Source organism: Oryx dammah, unplaced genomic scaffold (assembly GCF_014754425.2).
Source record: "Oryx dammah isolate SB20612 unplaced genomic scaffold, SCBI_Odam_1.1 HiC_scaffold_4, whole genome shotgun sequence".
In the NCBI taxonomy this organism is placed as follows: Eukaryota; Metazoa; Chordata; class Mammalia; order Artiodactyla; family Bovidae; genus Oryx; species Oryx dammah.
In genome coordinates, this window is record NW_024070188.1 from 87,187,072 (window position 1) to 87,203,894 (window position 16,823).

At 46.1% G+C, this 16,823-nt stretch overlaps 1 protein-coding gene across 1 annotated transcript in view; it reads right to left on the reverse strand.

Annotated features, from left to right (window-relative positions):
- PDE10A (phosphodiesterase 10A) overlaps window positions 1–16,823 on the reverse strand; it is a gene marked incomplete at its 5' end in the record, with an annotated part of 146,927 nt that overhangs the window by 91,310 nt on the left and 38,794 nt on the right. The window contains one exon of the mRNA XM_040238759.1: window positions 11,867–11,895. Coding sequence (XP_040094693.1) covers window positions 11,867–11,895 — 29 coding nt within the window. The remainder of the gene's footprint in view (window positions 1–11,866; window positions 11,896–16,823) is intronic.

Below are 16,823 nucleotides of genomic sequence, written 5' to 3' on the forward strand. Positions count from 1 at the left end.
AACAACCAGGACAAGAGGACAGAATGACCGCAGGTTACACTCAGGCAAGGCAGGAAGTCCATGTTAAAAGCGGTTGAAGCAAGCATGCTACAAATGAGGGAGACATTCTTTTGAAAACACATCACCAGCTCAACATAAGGACAATTCAGTTCAGTTCAGCTCAGTCGCTCAGTCGTGTCTGACTCTGCAGCCCCATGGACTGCAGCGCGCCAGGCCTCCCTGTCCATCACCAACTCCTGGAGTTCACTCAAACTCATGTCCATCGAGTCGGTGATGCCATCCAACCATCTCATCCTCTGTCGTCCCCTCCCTGCCTTCAATCTTTCCCAGCATCAGAGTCTTTTCAAATGAATCAGCTCCTCCCATCAGGTGGCCAAAGTATTGGGGTTTCGACTTCAACATCAGTCCTTCCACGGAATTTTCAGGACTGATTTCCTTTGGGATGGACTGGTTGGATCTCCCTGCAGCCCAAGGGACTCTCAAGAGTCTTCTCCAACACCACACTTCGAAAGCATCAATTCTTCAGCGCTCAGCTTTCTTTATAGTCCAACTCTCACATCCATACATGACTACGGGAAACATCACAGCCTTGACTAGAGGGATCTTTTAAAAACTAACTTTCCTAAAGAATACTTAAGTTTTCAAAGGGCTATTTTAAGTAATGTAATTTAGGGCAAAAAAAGTCCAAGAGATGAAAGGGCTTTTCATGATGATAAATTAATTTAGGAAAATGAGTCCATGAGTCTTCAAATCACTCATGTAGTAAACATTTCTGATATGTCTAAGACTGTTAACAGAAAAAAACTAAGCAATCAAGAGCAGATGAATAAAGAGAAGGTTAAAGAAACAAAAGATGTATCTAAGTGCTTTACCTAGTAGATGTATTTTTGAATGTCAATATGTAAATAAGTCTTTTTAAACAAATATTTCCTCAGCAATGTGTCAAGACTACCACTGTGTAAGTATCCACAAGGCTCTATCACTTATGGAATTGGGATCCCAGTGGGGAGAAAGCAACATACAGGAAAACAGGGATAATGTCTGTGGCAAAAACACGTGCTCAGTCCTGTCCAGCTCTGTGTGACCCCACGGACTACAGCCCTGCCAGGCTCCTGTGTCCATGGAATTCTCCAGTCAAGAATACTGGAGCGGATTGCCATACCCTTCTCCAGCGGATCTTTCCAACCCAGAGATGGAACACAAGTCTCCTACTATTGCAGGCCGATTCTTTACCATCTGAGCCACCAAAGAAACCCGACCTGGGAAGCCCAAATAAAACATACTATGATTCTGTTGCCATCTTTAATGTAGTCAACTACAATCTAAGAGAAGCTGGATTTTACGTACAACTGTTCTTTGACTAGATCGTTACTATGTTCTTGCCTCATACAACAAAGAAATGTGCCCAAAACAATGCACTTTAATTAGCCTCTGATTCTGTGACCTGGCTTCCCAGGCGTCAGCTGTGGTGAAGAATCTGCCTGCCAGTGCAGAAGTCTAAAGAGACGCAGGTTCGATCCCTGGGTCGGGAAGATCCCCGCCTGGAGAAGGGAATGGCACCCACTCCAGTACTTTTGCCTGGAGAACCCCAGGGACAGAGGAGCCTGGCAGGCTGCAGTCCATGAGGTCGCCAAGAGTCGGACACGACTGAGCGACTTAGCACTCCTCCTTCTCTTCCTTCCCTTCTGTTGCCAAGAACAAACTATACTAAGATCAACAGCTTCATACAGTTTCTCTGCTGTTAGTATTTTCCAGCATCTACACTCTCTAAAACAGAGTTGTGGTTGCCAAGAATGGTCTTGAAAAACAGGTACCAATTTAGAATCTTGTGAAAGAAGAATGTGTTCGGTTCCCACTTAAAAAACATGAAAACGGCTTGATAGTGCGTTTAATCACTGTCACCGTGATTAATAGGGTCTGTGTTCTTCTATATATTACCGATATCATTTCATTATCACTGATCAGGAAGAAACTATAACAGACAGATGGTTTGTGTGTCTATCGTTAAGATTACGGGTTTCATCCTTAGCACGAGCAAACACAAATCACTGTCTTTAGCCACCGTTTTCCAGTATGTCAATAGCATGCAACATGTTCTCATAGCAGACTGACGCATTCATCTACACAGGGAGACATTCTGCCGTTCACTCTCTGCGGAAGCCAAGGTGCTGAGAACTGATCCTCCACACAGGCTTCCGAGGTTTCTATGGCTATAGTTAGTAACTAGCCGCCAAAGCTGCTAAATGAAATTTAGCTGAAACGAACCATACTGTGCTTTGTAAGAAATTTTGCTTTGAGTTTCACAAAACTCACATCGGAGTGCCTGAAGCTATTTTGCTTTGTGTCATATGGAAAACACAGCCTCTGCTGGCAGGCTTCCAGCCAGTATTCCTCAGAAAGCGGGTGATTCTTCCATCAGGGTGAGAAATCCTTGTTCAGTTCAGTTCAGTCGCTCAGTCCTGTCCAACTCTTTGCGACCCCATGGACTGCAGCACGCCAGGCCTCCCTGTCCATCACCAACTCCAGGAGTCCACCCAAAACCATGTCCATTGTGTTGGTGATGCCATCCAACCATCTCATCCTCTGTCATCCCCTCCTCCTGCCCTCAATCTTTCCCAGCCTCAGGGCTAAATCCTTGTTAGGCTGTTTGCTATTTCAAATTCAAAAGGCCACAATTTCACTTTGCCTGACTGGAACGCTACACCTCAGCCGTTCCTCTGGCTTCTCAGTCCTACAGTTAAGCTGACAATCAGCGGGGTGGTGACCTGCCTGTCCTCCCGGTCCTCGCTTGCAAGTGCCATATCCAGGTGTCCGAAGGCCCTCTTAGCCAAAGCCTGATTACAGGAACTGCGTTTAGGGAGAGTTTAGAGGACACGCCCTTTGTCCGCTTCTCCACTGGGTCACAGCACCTGAGTCCCATGACTGTCGGCTGGACGGAGGGCGTAGGCAACAAGGAAAACTCCTCCAGGTATTTCTACAGGAGTCTGCCTGCTCTTGGGCTTCCCCGATAGCTGCATTGGTGAAGAATCTGCCTGCAGTGCAGAAGACCCCTGTTCGATTCCTGGATCAGGAAGGTCCACTGGAGAAGGGATAGACTACCCACTCCAGTATTCTTGGGTCTCCCTTATGACTCAGCTGGTAAAGAATCTGCCTGCAATGCGGGAGACCTGGGTTCAATCCCTGGGTTGGGAAGATCCCCTGGAAAAGGGAATGGCTCCCCACTCCAGTATTCTGGCCTGGAGAATCCCATGGACTGTATAGTTCACGGGGTCGCAAAGAGTCGGACAAGACCGAGCAGCTTTCACTGTTTCACTGCCTACTCTAGTCACCTGTGTATCACCTTCGCTTACTGGACACTGAACCACGTTTTAATAGCATGTCTCTGAAACTTCCTAAAGATTGACGTAAAATCAGATAAATAGGTTTGTATTATCATGAAATTTAATAACAATAATAAAAACTGACAGGTATCCTTCCCTAAGAGCTGTAGAAATGAAGAAAAGATACCGTATTTATTTATTTTTAGGATACCTTATTAAATGAATGGGCAAGACCAGAAGAGGGAGCGCTCATGCAGACCCCAAACAGGAAGAGACTACCCTGCATCTCCAACTGGAAGAGGGTTCCTTACCACCTAACCACCCAGGGAAGGTCAGAAGATCTTCTCCCCACCCAGCAACAGCTCAGCCAATGAAAAGCCACTGCACTCCCCACTCCCAGTTTCTGCCAATGGACTCCATGCTTGTCAACAGCCCTTCCCAGCCTCCCCTTGTTCCTTTCTAAGACAGCCTTCGTCTTCTCTGTATAGGTTTGCATACAGCTTCTGCTATAGCATGCTTATCCCAAACTGCAAATCTGTTATTCCTGAAAAAAAAAAAAAACCCAACCCACAAAGGACTTTGCTGGTAAAACAACTGTTTTATTTCTAAGGTAAGCTTTACATAAATGAAGACCGACTTAGGTTCAGGTTCACATAACTGGAAGCTTAACAGCCAGCTAGTCTGCTTATTCATAGAAAAGTACTGATGATCCCAATTTTTATTTCTCCTCCTCTGTTTCTTCCTCTATTTGTTTCTTTGGTTATATTTTTCTTATAACCAATTAAAAATTATTTTTAAAAAATGATACGCTGTGAAAAGAAACGGAAAGTAAATAAATGTGAGTCTTTTGTGAAGGAAAAGACTGGAATTCGCTGGGGAGGCTGCAGAAGGTGGGGGAGGCCTCTGAGACTCGAGAACTGTGGCCGCAGCCAAGTGGCCCCTCTGACCCAAATCATCACATCTTCTCTCCACTGGATTATTTCCATTTGTATGCATTTGTTGCTGTTTATTCCATTTTTTTAAAAGAAAAATGAAACATTTTAAAAACAAAATAATATCTCAGGGGTGAGGAGTGAGCAAAATGGGTGAAAGTGGTCAAAAGATATGAACTTTCAGTTACAAAATAAGTTAAGTCTCGGGGCTATGATATATAGCACTGCTACTGCTAAGTCACTTCAGTTGTGTCCAACTCTGTGCGATCCCACAGACAGCAGCCCACCAGGCTCCCCCGTCCCTGGGATTCTCCAGGCAAGAACACTGGAGTGGGGTGCCATTTCCTTCTCCAATGCATGAAAGTGAAAAGTGAAAGTGAAGTCGCTCAGTCGTGTCCGACTCTTAGCGACCCCATGGACCGCAGCCCACCAGGCTCCTCCATCCACAGGATTTTCCAGGCAAGAGTACTGGAGTGGGGTGCCATTGCCTTCTCCCGATATACAGCACAGTGACTAATTAATAAGACTGTATTGGATATTTGAAAGTTGCTGAGGGAGTAGACCTTAAAGTTCTCATCACCAGGAAGAGGCAGCTCATAACCACGCAGTGACGGGTGGTAACTAGGCCTACCGCGACGATCATTCCCAGTGTGCACGTGTACTGAATCCTTCTGCTGTGCACCTGAAACTAATCAAGGTCACACGTCAAGTACACCTGACTCCCTGTCTAGCTACCACACACTTTCTCGTCTCTCTTTTACGGCAAAACTCCAAAAAACAACTGTATGTATTTGCCACCTGCAATTTCTCCTCCCCCCGCCCAACTCTAATCCCTCAGTGGAGCGTCTCTAATTGAAGTCACCCGTGGCCTCCACGCCGTCAGATCCAAATGCCAGCTCTCAGGCTTCATTTTCCCTGAAATGCTGGCATTATTGAACACACCAGTGACTGCTCTCTTCGTCTGGACCCAGCTTCTCCTCCACTCCAGGAGGCATAGGCCCTGGGTTCGCCTCCTGCCCACGGACTCCTCTGTCCAGTCTGCACAGGCCTTTCTCCCGCGGAAGACTTGCAAACGCCCTGTGCCAGGGCTGTGGCTTCGGTCCTCTCTTCTCAAACAACACTCACTTCCTAGGTGAGCTCACACAGTCTCAGCACTTCACATACCATCCTGTATGCTGGGGTTCTTAATCATCCATATAATTACTAAGGCTTCTCAAATTTGTATCTCTAACTCAGATCATTCTCCTGAACTCCAGACTCAAATAGTCAACTAACTGCTTAACATCTCAGCTTAGAAATCTACGAAAGGTCTCAGACTCAGCACCCAGTGGTGATCCCTGCTCCCTGCTCTGGCAAACACTCCCATCTCAGTGCTGGCCACCTTGCCGTTCCATCTGCTCAAGCAAAAACCCAATGCTATCATTTCTCTTTTTTGTCTTTTTTTTTTCTATACCAAGCATTCAATTAATCAGCAGTTCTTGTTCACTCTACTTTCCAAATATGCGCAGAGTTCAGTCTACCAAATCTCCGCACCTCCATCGCCACCTTCAGCTCTCCCAGGATCACTGCCCTGTCCTCCCACTGCAACCACCCTTGGCCCTGGGAGTGCTGCTCGATTTACTTACTCAAGATTCCCGCCCTTACGTCTGCACTAGGAACACTGGTCAATATGTGTACTATCTTGTATAATGCTTTAATTTTTGTTTTAGGAATAAACTTCCCTCTTGAGATAAATTATCTTCTTAGCTTTTGAAATACATACTTTATATTATGTAGAAATTTTCTCCTTTTCCATGTTTGGAGGAATCATCCAGTAAAAACTTTTAGGCATCATGCACTGTAACAGGACTTTTACCAACTTTTCAGTTTTTTTCATTGGTTAACAAGCTATTTAGTTTTCTTAACTTTCCTTCAATAAACTTTAATAATTTATAATTTCCTTAATATTGGCCATTATGTCTAAATTTTCAAATGCATTAGTATATATTAATATAATTCCTTATTAAATTATTAATAATCTCCTTTTTGCCTATAGTTATCTTCCCTTTCTCATCCCTTAATGTTTGCTATTTTCTTATTTCTTGAATAGATTGCCAAAACCGTCTACTTTATTGATCTATTTAAGAAAATATCTTTTGCATTATTAATTAAGCCTATATTTTAAATTGTGGGCCATTAATTTCTCTCATTAATTCCCTCTGCTTTTAAAAATTTTATTTTTGGTATTCCAAAACTGAATAAAAAACTATGCATTTTCATCCTCTTTTGACTGCATACCTTAGGTTTGGTAGATTTTATTCCCATTTTACATTTGAGGTTTTTAAAGGTTATTTTAAAAGGTCACCCAGATAAAGACTGGCAAAGAACAAATTCAAATCTGTGTGGTTTACACTGTTCCAGAGAAGTTCTTCTGAATGTATCACACATGAAACACAGACGCAGCTCATACAAAAGAAAACAAAATTAACAAGTGGCAATGAGTTTATTTCCTTTAAATAAAAACAGTAAAACAATGCCATGACATTGACACATGAGAAGAGAGTGAGTGAGTGAAGGCGCTCGGTCGTGTCCCACTCTTGGCGACCCCGTGGACTGTAGCCCACCAGGCTCCTCTGTCCATGGGATTCTCCAGGCAAGAATACTGGAGTGGGCTGCCATTGCCTTCTCCAGGGGATCTCCCCGACCCAGGGATCGAACCCGGGTCTCCTGCATTGCAGGCAGACGCTTTAACCTCTGAGCTACCAGGGAAGCCCATGAGAAGAGATATGACTGCTAATTAAATTGGATGAGAATGAAATCTTAACTGGAACAATAATTTGATAAACCAACTTATCAACCTGTAGTATGTATTATAAAATACTTATGTCTTTTCACCAAGTAATCTCAGATCTTAGCATTCTTCTTCAGGACATATTTCATAATACTAAGACTGCTAAATGAAAATTAGACTATACTGAAATATATCAATAACATTCTGAGGGGCAAAGACAGTACCCAAGGATTCTCCTCTCTCCATGGAATTTTCCAGGCAAGAACACTGGAGTGGGTTGCCATTTCCTTCTCCAGGGGATCTTGCCGACCCGGGATCGAGCCTGCATCCCCTGCACTGCAGGAAGAATCTTTACCGTTGAGCCACCTGGGAAGCCCCAAAGAATTCTAGAGCTGGTTAAATTTGTCATACTCTAGTACTCAGCATCCAAATACTCTTTTTCTCTTGATGTTTTCTCTCCCTTTTCTTGTCAGAAATCGTTCTGATTTATAAGCTGGAGCCACTTACATCAAAAACAGTAATAGTAAAAGAAAAGACTAATTGTACTGACTACAAGCTCTGACTGACACACATCCCTGGAGGCCCGTCCCGATGGCTGTGACCGGGGCTCTTCGCCTCCTCTTTCACTTCTGGCCCGCACGACCGCCTTCTGCGACGTGGCCCTCCCTGCCCCAGGGCCTTTGCACGTGCTGCGCCTTCTGCTACGGTGCCCTTCCCCCAGCTCTCAGCATGGCTGCTTCCTGCACCCCTGAAGTGTCTTCCCAGTTACCTGCAAGGCATTGCTGGCTACACACTCAAAGCCCCAGCCCCACGTCTTCTCCCCTGGCCTTGTCTCTGTAGTAGGGCCACTCCTAGCCCACCGTCACTCTCTATTGGATCATTCTGCTTTCTATGTCTTTATTTACTCTATGTATTTATCATTAAAAAATTTTTCAACTGTCTCCACCACTGCCTCCCATACTGTGAGAACTGGGATGCCATTTGGCACTATATTCTTAGAACCTAGAGCAATGCCTGGCATGCTCACTAAGTATTTGTCTATGGAATAGAAGTAGGGAGGAGGATGAAGGTGGGGAGGGAAGGAGCAAGAGAGAAAGAAAGAGGAGGAGAAATGACTGAAGTGTTACTGATCTGACTTGACTTCATGTCAAAAATACCTTAGTGTACCAAAAGATCAGTAACCATAAATGTCCTGGAGTTTCTTTGAAAAGCTGATTCTCCCTAAATCCTATTACAGACACGGAGCTGACAAGAACTACCTGGCCTACCCTGTCTTATCAGAGTCAAGCCACAGTTGGTCTACAATGTCGCGCCAGAGCTGCCACCTTCTACAAATATACTGACAATACAGTAGGCTTTGTCAGATGTCCACCCAACCCTAAGGAGACGTATGGGAAAAACTTGAGTGAGTGTGTTTTCCTTGGAAAGACAGAACGCAGTCCCTCTATTTGATGAGTTCTCATGTGGAGCGGAGAAGGCAATGGTGACCCACTCCCTACTCTTGCCTGGAAAATCCCATGGACAGAGGAGGCTGGCAGGCTGCAGTCCATGGGGTCTCAAAGAGTCGGACACAACTGTACGACTTCACTTTCCCTTTTCACTTTCATGCACTGGAGAAGGAAATGGCAACCCCCTCTAGTGATCTTGCCTGGAGAATCCCAGGGACGGGGGAGCCTGGTGGGCTGCCATCCATGGGGTCGCACAGAGTCGGACACGACTGAGGCGACTCAGCAGCAGCAGCAGCAGCAGCAGCACGTGGAGCAGCCTGTACACGCCAGCCTTTTTTGAGTTGCTACAAAAGTCAAAGCAATGCTAGCAGACAGCAGTTAAGGAGAGGCTGTTTGGCTCCCAGTGCAAAGTATCTCACAACAATCAGAACTGCCTGGAGGGTAAGAATCTGCCTCCCTGGAGAGCAAGCTCTCAGCAATGCGTGTGCCCTGTGACCAGTCCCCACCTAAAGGTCGCACTTGTTGTTCTTCAGTCGCTCAGTCGTGTCTGACTCTTTGCAACCCCATGGACTGCAGCACCCCGGCCTTTCCTGTCCTTCACTATCTCCTAGAAATGTAAGTTGAGAAGTGCTAAATACATGAGCTGATGACCTAGATGAGCGTCAGTTGCCAGAATCTGTAAGGTTTTTTTTGTTGTTGTTCTAAATACACTCCAGAACTTGGTTAGTTTTGAAATTGGTTGGATGGCATCATTGATTTGATGGCCAAGAGTTTGAGTAAGCTCTGGGAGTTGGTGATGGACAGGGAGGCCTGGCGTGCTGCAGTCCATGGGGTCACAAAGAGTCGGAAACGACTGAGCGACTGAACTGAACTGAGATGTATAAAGCACACCAAGATGAAACAGGGAAGAAAAAGAAAATCTGAAGAGACTCATAACTAGTAGGAGATTGAATCAAAAGAAAAATAACCTGACCACGAAAAGCCCTGGACCTGATGGCTTTACTAGTAAATCCGACCAAACATTTTGTCACTCATTTTTCAGGCACTAAGTCGTGTCCAGCTCCTTGCAACTCCATGGACTACAGCTTGCCAGGCTTCCCTGTAATTCACCATCTCCTAGAGCCTGCTCAAACTCATGTCCATCGAGTCGGTGACGCCATCCAACCATCTCATCCTCTGTCGTCCCCTTCTCCTCTTGCCTTCAGTCTTTTCCACCATCAGGGTCTTTTCCAACGAGTCAGTTCTTTACATCAGGTAGCTAAAGCTTTGGAGTTTCAGCTTTAGCATCAGTCCTTCCAATGAATATTCAGGACTGATTTCCTTTAGGATGGACTGACTAGTTTGATCTCTAAGGTTGCACAAGGTATTTCTAAGTCTCACTTTAACTTAAAACATTGGTATGCCATTTTATAAAGCAAATTCTGAATATCAGAACTGACCGAGATCTGGAGTACATTCAGAAAAAAAAAAAAAGTAAAGATCCTGGCAACCGATACTCTTCTAGATCACCAGCTCGTGTATTTAGCACTTCTCAGCTGGAGATGCATGTCTCTAAATCTGGCATAAAATAGGAGAATCTTATAAAATAATAGCAAAGAAGAAAAGCACTATGTATAGCCGCTCATCACTTCTCATACAGCACGCAACATCGTCTGCGTCTCCTCTCTGCTCGCTGGACAGGAGGCACTGGTGTAAGACATACGCCGCCATCTGCACCCACAATGCCTGGTGGCGATATTTTGCAAAATTAAACTATGCAAAGATGCATTCAATCAAAAGGACTCTTCTTTGTTCATACAGCTATTTTCCCCAAATAGAGCCTGGCAAGAATAACTGAAAGCGTGGACTGCAGCACCAAATTCACTGATGACAGACACTGGTACAAAAGCTTTAAACTGGGGGACACTGGAAGTGATGCAAGGTAGCCCGCTAAACGGGTGAGCGGAGTTAGTGCAGTGACATCAGCAGGGCAGCAGGAGGACTGCTGTCCACTCCGCTGCCAACAGAACAGGAGGGAAGGAAGATATACGGGCGGGTTGGAATCACCTCTTGGGGCATCTCTTTCCCACTTCCCTTTGGAACAACAATATCTAAAATCTTTCCAGGCTCTAAAGGCTAAACTGAGGTTAGGGATTCACTATGAATGAAAGCTATTCTAACACAAGAATGTGGTGGGTAAGTTGTACTGCAGCTTTTTCCCTACTGTCCTTGATGTATAAACAGGTGGAACCACCTTGGAGCTCTGAGATAGTGGCTTTGCCAATATCCACACCTCAGTATCTCATGACAGTCCAGGTCCCCTCGTGAGGATCCTCTGTCATCCTCATACATTGCTTTCAGCCATTTCTGCTGCTCTCCGTAGCTGTAAAAATTCCAGTCTGATCTCTCTGCCCCTGATATACGCTGAAACACTCAGACTTGGGAACGTTCCAACTGTGAGCCCAGAAGACGCGAAGCTAATAGTGCCATATCCACCATATCCAGGAAAACCTAAGACTTCCAGAATCTTAAGTCTGTTAGGTTGCTATGGGCAGGGGGAACCCTGCCCGGTCTCCAGCAATAGCCCTGGTCATTTTAAAGATTCATTTCTTCAGATAATACAGAATAAAGGAATGTATCTGAATACGCGACTCTGATGAACAGCACTTCAGTTTCTATCATATGATAGAGTGATCGCTTACACAAAGCTGTATCAGGTATAATTCCGACTGAATATTTTCCACACTGATTCCACCTGTTAAGATCTTTATCTGTCAACAGGATACAGAATTAAGCTCCACTTTATGCGTAATCACAGAATTATCATTTTGTAACAGCTCTTAAATTTGCTAACTCTCTTAAAGCATTTCTCTTGGGTATGAAAACAGTGTATTTAACATTTGTGAAAGTACTGAAGAATGTCACATCCTTGATCCAGGCGGAGTCACCTTTTGCTCTCCCAGAATGGAGGTGCATGAATTCACAGGCAGGGTCAGCCAGGCAGCACGAAGCCACTTAGCAGGGGACCACGAGGGGGCGGCCGGAGCAACTGTCACAACCTGCGAACTCCACGGAGGCGCTGCCTCATCTTACGGTGTTTCAAGAGAAGCCAGAAATCCCATCTTAACAAGCACTCTCTCAATCTCTGACTGTTGGCAGCAGAAAACTCCTTGAGCACGTGCAGGCCGCGCGGGACGAGTCTGCTCACCGTGATCAGTTTGAGCCGTCTGCTTTCACACCTCCCCCCACCCGCCCTGCCACTGGCTTCACTCCATGCTCACGAGTGACACTTCGGAGAGGGCGCTCAGGTTTTGTAATTATTTTTCTAACACTTTAGCGTGTTAGAGCACTGAAAAAATATGCAAAAGAATATACTTTCTACATTGTAGTAAAAAAAATTATATTCACATTACTTACCCTGCTGACTTCCTTAGGAGCTGATTCATCTAGGGGATGAAGAAGGGAGGGAGAAAAAAAAAATAACGTTAGAAGCTCTGGATAGTTTCTGAAAAACACAGAACGTGTCATTCACTCTCTGTAAACCAGAAGGCTATTTGCAATCCTTCCTCTTGTGATATCTAAAAATTTGGTTTTAAAACTCTGTAAGGTAAAAAACATAGTATATTCAGAGTTGGATGTATGTAGGTAGCAATTTTGGAGGGAAATGAAATAACACAACAGCTTGTTAATCATTTTCATGATTACCTTTTTAGAGATTCTCAAATAGTATTGCCTGAAAATATGGCTACACTGTATTTTATCCAATACATATACCTAAAAATGGGATTGTAGTATTTGCAATATTCTGAATGACACAATCCACATGAATGTCTCAAAAGGCCATTAGCACCCATGCTGTCAGGCCTGACGCCAGCATCTCGCGTTTGCTGAAATGAGACCTGTGTCTGCACGGCCTGGTGAAGGCACAGACCACTCCCACCAACAGGCTGCTCTGCACCACGGGCCCGGGAGGCGGCGGGCTTGTCTCTACCAGCAGGGCAGCACTGTTTGCTGGTAAATTAAGGCTGACGGGTTGTCCTGGCCTAGGTGGGGCCCTCTGACAGGCTCTCCCTGCGAGGCTGGCTACATGGCCAGACTATGCCTGTGTAACCAACAGGGTATGAGAAACGAACCAGCCAAGACGCCACTTTAGGTCCGCCGGCTGTAAGCAACCTGTGCCCGGGAACTAGTTCTGACCCAGAGGAAATGTGTTGATGTGGCCCTTCCAGAGGGTGGGGCTGGGGGCTGGAGACCCCTCTCCAGACCCCTCGCTGGGAGGCAGCCTTTAATTTAGCGCAGCTGCCTTCTTGTGCCTTGTTTAGCAAGGAAACCCTGTCTCACTACCACCCTCAGCACGCACTTAGCACACCAAGTCTCTAGCGTGTCCTCTGCCACACCAGAGCCCGGCCTCCCCCGCCGGAGCACTGACGAAAGTGTGTCCCACAGGCCCAGACAGGACGCCGGCTCTTCCTTCTCCTTCAACATCCTTATTAACCAAACCACTGAGTCCTGGCGTTTCCTCGTTTCTAATCTTTTTCAGATTTACAGCTTACCACCCATTTCCACAAATAATATTAAGTATAGTCCCAAAGCACATATCAACCAGTCACCTCGAAGCTGATCCCTGAATTCAGTATCTGCCCTGGAAATCATGTATACACACACACACACACACACACACATACGTTCACCTACACAGTTTATCTTTCAAAAAATATTCCATCTATCACTATCTATCATTCCAGTAGTCAGTTATGGATGTGAGAGTTGGACTATAAAGAAAGCTGAATGCTGAAGAATTGATGCTTTTGAACTGTGGTTTTGGAGAAGACTCTTGAGAGTCCCTTGGACTGCAAGGAGACCCAACCAGTCCATCCTAAAGGAAATCAGTCCTGAATATTCATTGGAAGGACTGAGGTTGAAGCTGAAGCTCCAATACTTTGGACCACCTGATGCAAAGAACTGACTCACTGGAAAAGACCCTGATGCTGGGAAAGATTGAAGGTGGGAGGAAAAGGGGACAACAGAGGATGAGATGGTTGGATGGCATCACCGATTCAATGGACATGAGTTTGAGCAAGCTCTGGGAGTTGGTGATGGACAGGGAGGCCTGGCATGCTGCAGTCCATGGGGTCGCAAAGAGTCAGACATGACTGAGCGACTGAACTGAACTGAAGTGAACTGATCATGCCCTTTGGATGCTTCAGAATTTATAGTAAATTAGACATCAAAGGGCTTCCCAGGTGGCGCTAGTGGTAAAGAACCCACCTGCTAATGCAAGAGACACAAGGCTGTCAGGTTAGATCCCTGGGTTTGGAAGATTCCCTGGAGGAGAGCATAGCAACCCATTCTAGTATTCTTGCTTGAAGAATCCCATGAACAGAAGAGCCTGGCAGGCTGCAATCCATAGGGTCGCAAAGAGTCAGACACAACTAAAGCGACTTAGCATGCAAGCATATTGCCTTTACCTGGGGACTTTCTCAAAATTAGCAGGCTTGGAACTAGCAGATAGTAGATGTTCAGTAAACAGTAGCTATTCTTGTATTACTATGTTAACACATATTTCTTATATATTTTTGTTATATTTGTTCCATAATGATTTGAATATTGCATCTGATTTCCGTAAGAATGTAACCATGTTATAGGGAAAACACGGAGTTTATCTTATATACTGAAGTCATTTAATTAAAAAAATTCACTTATTCCTTACCTCCTAACCTCTTATTCTTTTCTAAAGCTCTCTGAAGATGAAACTATTTAATCATCGCAACAAGCTAACAGATTATAAAGTTCCAGAGACCAACTAACTCTGTTAGATTTTTATCGAAGAAGTTCAGTAAACAGGGGGTGAAAAGTGCAGGGTGATTAACGCTCGGGCGATGGCAGGTAGCAGTCATGTGCACAGGCGGATTGAGGCACCAAGTGGAGCGTCCAGGCTGCGATGCTCTGGGGCCGTCCACTGTCCAATCATCACCACGACTCGGAAGGTAGTTCAAGGGAGGAAGAGCTCAAATGTCCGGACGTCTGTATATAAACGTCCCCTTTGCTCTTTCCTTCAGTTTGGCTGAGTGCTTCTCCAACTTGAGCGTGCAAAGGATACTCTGCTGATAAGTATTTATACAAACCAACTCCTCTTTTGGTTTGATGGACAGTCTAAAGTATTTGAAAGAAAAATGCTATCTATATCTTAACATCTGGCTTTTTCACCTGGTGTACAGATTTAAGACTGTATCTTCTACCTCTTCTTCCGACTCGGAAGCCAAACAGTTCCTGCTAAGTGAATGTCAAGTCCATTACATTTAGGGAATTCAGCAATTCAGCTGAGGGGATTAACGAGCGCAGTCAACTGGTTAGGATAAGGGAAACTGGCTTCCAGTATTTGGAAGTTCCATCGAGCTCTCTTGCCCAAGGAAGGGCCAGCACCCTGAAGACACTGCCTGCCCGGGTGAGTGCTGCGCGGAGGGCCGGCCGGAGGGGGGCGCCCCAGAGGCCGCTCGGCCCGAGGCTCGGCGCGCGCGGGGCTCGCGAGCCGGCGGCGCTCACGCGCTGCTGTACCCGGCAAGACGTGGGACTGCCTGACGGCCTCTAAGTCTGAAGGGAAGCAACATCCTACGCACATGATTTGACACTGAAAACTCATTTTCTTTCCACAAGAACAGTTGCCAAGTCACAAAGCCCCTGACTTGGGGACTTCCCCGGTGGCCCCTGGACGCTGACCCCGTGGCCCCCGGTTGGGGAACGAGACCCACAGCGAGGACAACGCCGCCAAACGACTACCACGGGCGCCAAGAGCGGCGGCCCCCAGGGAGCCCGTCCTTCCCCGGACGGGGAGGGCGTGACGGCGGGCGCCGCGGCGGACGGCCGGCCAGGCTTCCCTCTCGGCCCCCGGCCGGCCTCCCGCTCGGCGACCGGGTCCCGAACAGGCCGCCGGCCAGCGGAGGGCCCGGGCCCGACCTGGGCCGCCCTGCTGCTGCCGCGGCGCTTCAGTCGTGCCCGCCGCGGCGCGGCCCCACAGACGGCGGCCCGCCAGGCGCCCCCGTCCCTGGGAGTCTCCAGGCAAGAACGCTGGAGTGGGGCGCCATTTCCTTCTCCGGTGCGTGAAAGGGGAAAGTGAAAGGGAAGTCGCTCAGTCGTGTCCGACTCTCGGCGACCCCAGGGACTGCAGCCTCCAGGCTCCTCGGTCCACGGGATTCTCCAGGCGAGAGCATGGCGTGGGGGCCATCGCCTTCTCCACTAGACCGTCCTACGAACCCACAACCCCGGGAGGACTCTGCACTCCCGTGCACTCCTGAGCGAGCGGCCAGGGCGCTCACTTGCACGTGAAAGGATAAGGAGTCACGGCAAAGAAAGAAATGGACACGGAGGCCAGGTTTTGAGCCCTTCGTGACTATCAAGTGAGCAACCAAAACGTTCACAACAGCAGACACTTAATTGTTATGCGGCACTGGGTTTCTGCAAACGTTTGTTTACTCAACAAATGTGCACTACGGATCCATTATGTGCCGGGCATTTATCCTTGTTCTTAGACTTCATTTCTAATGGGATGAACAAACACGAAAAAAATTTAAGCAATTTCAGAAAGGGAATATTGATGCTTGTTAAAGAGAAAAAAAATTTTTAAGACAAGAAGAAACCATCTTCAATCTAAACATCATTTTAATGATTTTTTAAAGCCTTAGAAAAAATAGCCCATGCAGCAAAAACTTTCCTGGAGAATATCCCAGTAAGTACACCTTCCAGCAAGTACTTATTTTTGAGTTAAGTACTCATTGGAAAAGACCCTCATGCTGATTGAGGACAGGAGGAGAACGGGACAACAGAGGATGAGGTGCTTGGATGGCACCACCGACTCGATGCACACGAGTGTGAGCAAACGTGGGAGAGAGAGGAGGACAGGGAAGCCTGGCCTGCTGCAGTCCACGGGGTCACAGAGTCGGACGTGACTTAGCAACTGAACAACAATAGCACCAAAAGTACAGAAAAAAATGGAATCAGTTTCTCGTATAACAGACTGAAGCCACAGTTATGCTGGATACAAAATGTAAACAACTGTCTAGGATAGGTCAAAGGGCCCATCCGTGTGTGACGTCATGAGCTCTTCTAATTTACCAGAAAAGATTTTCATAAAATGTTGATAGTAGTTAAAAATGAGTAAACAAATCAAATGAACATTTCAAAATATAAACCCTCACAACCATACCTTCAAGGCTGTAGAAATGGAAACACAGATATTAATATAAAAACCTGGAGGTTTGAAGCCAAAATGGCAACTAATATCATGATAATTTTCTTATCATCAACTTAGAAGGAAAATGTAATGTTCACTAATGTTACAGGAAGAAGAAAAAATGACAAAAGATTTTGATAGGTGGTT